Consider the following 5,159-nt stretch of genomic DNA (forward strand, 5'->3'; position numbering starts at 1 on the left):
GTTTTATAATGTAAATCTATTTTGATCAATCAAACATGATTCATCCATGTTGAAAGAAGTGGAATCACCCATCAGCTAATTTTCTTTCCTACGTGGAATCTACTTACCTTTCTTTATGAGTACTATGTTTTTAATTATGTCAAGTGAATTTCCTAGTCATACATAACATATAAATAGATAGGTACTAAAGAATAAAGCCCAATTTTATAATGTAAATCTATTTTGATGAATCAAATTTGAAAATTTAAGAAATAATGTAAAACAACTTCACTTTCAAAAAATATATATATAAAAGAGGAGTAAACCTCCAAACCATATTGAAATTAATATTTATATGAATTGTAATCATTTGTTTTCAAAAGTAGGTTCTGCGAAGAGATTTGAATGTGTTAGATACTATTCAATAATTTTCAAATTCTAGAGTCTACGTGATGTTATTCCAGCATTTGCGAAATACTCGAACAGAGATGGGCAGAGAGGGAAATTGAATTTACAAAAAGTACGACTTATCAAACTGTCACTAGAAACAAGGCGTTATGTATGTCTCGTGGACAATATAGTCGGGCACGAACCGTAGTGTGGTTATATAGGCACGGGCTCGAGGACTGTTATCATGACCAAATTCTTCATTTCATTGGTGGTGACGCTGTAACCGTCTCGGTATTTGTAGCCATGATGGATAGCTCTGGTGATGTCAAAGGCATGTTTCTTGGAAGAGATGGGAACATTGCTCTTTGGTTTGAGAAGCTCCCAATTTAATTCTTTGATTAACTCATTCACCATGCCATGGATATGATTGACAGCCTCTTCCTTTGTTAATCCACGATTCTCTTTCATATAACATGATATACACGAAGCTGCTTCATAACCATCAATTGTATGATATTTTAATCAAAACCAGTTAAACTTCAATCACGCAATGTAACACAAAACTTCTTCCATTTGCGTTCGGATGGATATAGGTCGTACCTTGTAACCACGAGTGTCACTTTTCAGTCGAAGGATGGCAGATGCCAAGCTATTGAACCTCGATGGAAAGTCAACTTCCTGGAGGATGTGTTGAGGAAGGGGAATGTCCAGTGTGAGAGTGGGTTGCAATTGGATTATACGATAACCAAAACTAACTTTTCCGTTCTCGTAGTACTCGTCGAATGTTGGAAGATAACCAGTGGAGATCCACTCTGCTTCTTTCATAAATGAATCAAGAAAGGCCTCCCACTGCACATACACAATCAAACAAAATTAACTGATCAGCAATCAGGCGAGCGAAATCCTATCGAAGAATAATACTTGTTTTAACAAATATGCGTATTGTCCATACAGCGTGTCGAGCATAGTTAATCGTGTCTCGGCCTTGAGACTTATCTGCCTCTCGTGCCATTTCATTTACGGTTTCGTAAAGCACCAAATACACTCCTTTCATATATTCTGGAAGCCACTCTGTTGCGGACGGATCCCATCTATCATTTACAATAATAACCACAAATTTTGATTAAATCGGTTGGTTGCTGCAGAGCCATTATACAAGAAAGAAAATATTCCTCTGGAGTTTGTTCACCATACCTCTTAACTGCCCCTGTGAAAAGTTGGAGCTCGTCCATGGTTCCAAAGGTGTCATAGATATCGTCGAGAACCGTGACAAGATGACACATTTTGGCAAAGCCGATTCGAAATGCAGAATGTTGAGGATGAGTGGCAAAGCAAGATGCCAAAGTGTAGAATTCCACGTGACGATGGCGAGCAAACGTCAATTCAGGGAAACCCGAATCTTTCCACCATCTACTCATGAATTCGTAGCTTTTTACGTTATTTTGAATATTGGATATCATTAGACCTCACTTATCCAAAACTGTTTCCTAAAAGAAAATGTATAATACAATAACAAAATTCATATAACCTGGATATATCTTTCCCCTTTGTTGTATGGATTGAAATATATTGAAGTCCAATTTTGCAAGTTCTAAAAGTTTGTCGGTGTTCATAAATGGCATCCTGAAAATAGAAATTCCAACTAGTCACAATTGAAATACTATACGGAAACTAAAATATTCGAAAGCAGATTTCTGAGGCTAATAACAATGTCCCATTGGGTAAGTGGGAAGCAAAACCACTTCTCAAACGGTTAAAAAAATGATCGATGTAATCAAACTAAGTTACCCAAGTATAATCATCTAAAATATTTAAGATGGTTATGGTTTTATGAGAGAATTTTGATGATATAACATATCTAATTTTTATCATTTAATAATTAAAATGGTGAATTTCACTGTGTATAAACCTTTTAAATATAAATATTTATAAATATAAAATGTATGACTAATTAATACATGGGGCTTTGGATTGACGGTGAATGGGTGTCCTGTTAAGGCACTACTTGTGATAGGTCATCGGTTGAAATCCCCCGTGGGTACTTAGGTTAGTCTTAACTAGAAAAAAAATATAAGGATATAGGGTAGAAATGGTATAAGATATAATTATAGTGAGGAATTAATGTTTTTTTAGAAAATTTAATAATATTTTTACAATTTATTATTTAATATTTATTAAAATTTAATATATTTTTGGAAAGTAAATATTATGAGAACTTGAAAAATAATATGGTCATTACTCATTAAATTATTTTTTTGGAAAAATTTAATATATATTTTAAAATAATATATTTCCAAATATATAATATAATTTATAAATTTTAAATCTAAAAATAATTTATGAAATTTAAATCTAAATTGTTTATATATGAGATATATTGTATCGATTTATGATATATTTACTTGAATTAAAATACATATACAAGAAGAGCAATAATTTCTACATAATATAAAAGTTGATATTGTGATAGATGTAATGAATCAAAATTTCAAGAACTTATTAGATAGATTTGTATAATACACTATTGATAATAATTTAATATTTATTATTAGATATTTAATATTTAATATTAATTATTTAACATTTTATATTGGAAATTTTGTAATTTTAGGTAATAAATTTAAAAATCAATTATTCTTATAAAAAAATATTAAAAAATATCTAATATATTAATTATATATAATTTTTAGATTTTATTATAGAATATCATTTGTTTTAATAAAACTTGTCTTTCTTCCTGAAAATTTTAAAAAATTAATAATAGATAACTATTATCAATTAATTGCTAAATTTAACTACCCATTTCATAATTACTAAATTTAACTACTCATTTCATAAGTAAAATATTAAAGTTATATATATATAATCAATGATTTTGTCTTACTAGACTTTTAGTGCTCTGTTTTGCAAGTTAGCCACACTATTTATAGAGATTTTGATAGCAGATATTTTCAGTTGGCTTCATAGACATTATGTTTTTCTCTATAGATCATAGGTTTTTGTTTGAGATTATTTGTAGAATACAGATCTGAATCATACCAAGCGGATGTATCTCATCAATTTTTAGACTTTATATTCCTCATATAATATATTAAGCTTTTTTTCTCCCCGGAATTTAAATCTAATAGGTTTGTAATACATATTAATTTCTATGAAAATGAAAATATATAAATCCTAAAAAATAAATATCAGATTTTCTTAAAAGAAATTGAACACACGGAAAATAAGTGATCCGTGAGACAGTTGGCATACTGATTATACTTTTCGTCCCGTCCAAAGACGTTGATGTAATTCCGTGCTTCCAATCGTGGGAGATTTGTGTGCCAACCATATTCCATAACGTATTCTATCTGCAACCACAAATAAAATTCAAATTGTAATATTTAATATTGAAATGTGGATATTATATGTACTTGAAGACACCGGATATCCGTGTAGTCGAAGAGTTCGAAGACCCAGCGCAGTTGAGTTGAGATCAGTAACACCACTTTCTCTGCCACATCCGATGCCTTTCTCGCTCCAGTAACTGTACGTCAAATTAATTAATTGATTTCTCCTATTAATTTAATCATGTGTATGCCATAATATATAAAGCAGAAATAAATAATGATCCAGCGATGACTGACCTGTGAACATAATCCAGCGCTGACTTTATCTCCATTTTGAAATGTCTGTCGATTCCCAAACGTTCGATGCTGTCGACCATGGAAAGGCGTGAAAGCAGATCATTGAGGGGAGTGATTGATAGCCCATCTTCAATAAGTCTCTCTGCACGTTCACGGTATGAAGGCGCCTGACCCATATACAATATTCAACACACACACTAAATAAAAAGGAAAAATCAAGGACTCTAGTAATAAGTTGAAAGATGAAAAAATACGTGGTAAGGCGTGGAAAGAGAGTGTATGAAATCGTGGTCCCAGAGGTTGGCATGATGATTCGCTGTGCGTCTCTTTACACCACCATCATCCGATGCAGCGGTTGTCGAACACATGGTGATGGTCGAAGCTGTGAAGGTTTTCCGTCGCGTGCAGATGACTCCAGGAGTTGGGATTGTTCTCTGGAAAGGCTGAAGCTCGAGAGTGAAGATCAACGATTCGTGCAGGCACGCTTTGGGTGCCAACTTTATGATAGAAAGTGGAGCCATTGGAACTAATTCTCACAACCGGCGATTTTCGAGGAAAAAAACAAAGGTTAAAAAGACCACAGAGATGCTTACTTTTGTTTTTTGTGAGGAAAACCTAATCTTAAAATGATCAACTAATCGTGTCCATTAAGAACATGATCAACTAATCTTAAAATAGAATGTTTAATATCAAATAAATTTTACAAAAATTATTTTTAAAACTTTACTTTTGTGTTTCCCCGATGCAGTTGACGCCTGAGCGGCTCCAAACCCCAATGGGTGAGGGCAGCGCGTCAGAGTTTTATAGGTTTATTGCGTCAGAGACCTGCAGATAGGCACCCCCGTTTTAACCACGGTCAAGGCAGACGAGCGCCAACCCTAACTGCGGTTGAGTTAGTCGTGGTGGGGATTCGGGAAGAGCGGGTTGCCCGTTGAATGAGAGAGGGCGAGTTTTCTAATGGTGCACTCCGTGGCCCTTCGACATTCGAGCGCGTGGGGGGTCTGTCGGGGGTGTTGACTTATACGACTACCGGGCCTTCCCTAGTACCCGACCTTGGCAAATCCAGAAATTATTTCCTGCACGCCAATGAAAAGCAAATACGTAATTGCAAGAAAACACATTACTTCATTTCATTACATGTCTTGTTACATCTTTTAACAAATC

At 33.7% G+C, this 5,159-nt stretch overlaps 1 protein-coding gene across 1 annotated transcript; it reads right to left on the reverse strand.

Moving 5' to 3' along the window:
- Positions 1–432: 432 nt before the first annotated feature.
- Positions 433–4,520, reverse strand: LOC149171513 (alpha terpineol synthase, chloroplastic-like). Its single transcript, XM_089426009.1, has 9 exons — positions 4,250–4,520; positions 3,996–4,162; positions 3,787–3,895; positions 3,622–3,719; positions 1,908–1,992; positions 1,564–1,793; positions 1,322–1,460; positions 954–1,218; positions 433–866 (listed from the first exon to the last, which is right to left on the reverse strand). Exons 1-9 carry the CDS (start codon positions 4,514–4,516, stop codon positions 583–585), a joined length of 1,644 nt encoding a protein of 547 aa, XP_089282135.1. The 5' UTR covers positions 4,517–4,520; the 3' UTR covers positions 433–582.
- Between the last annotated feature and the right edge of the window lie 639 nt (positions 4,521–5,159).

The sequence above is a fragment of the Pinus tabuliformis genome, chromosome 4_2, assembly GCF_031772625.1.
Source record: "Pinus tabuliformis cultivar Carrire ecotype Pingquan chromosome 4_2, CPIR1, whole genome shotgun sequence".
NCBI lineage: Eukaryota > Viridiplantae > Streptophyta > Pinopsida > Pinales > Pinaceae > Pinus > Pinus tabuliformis.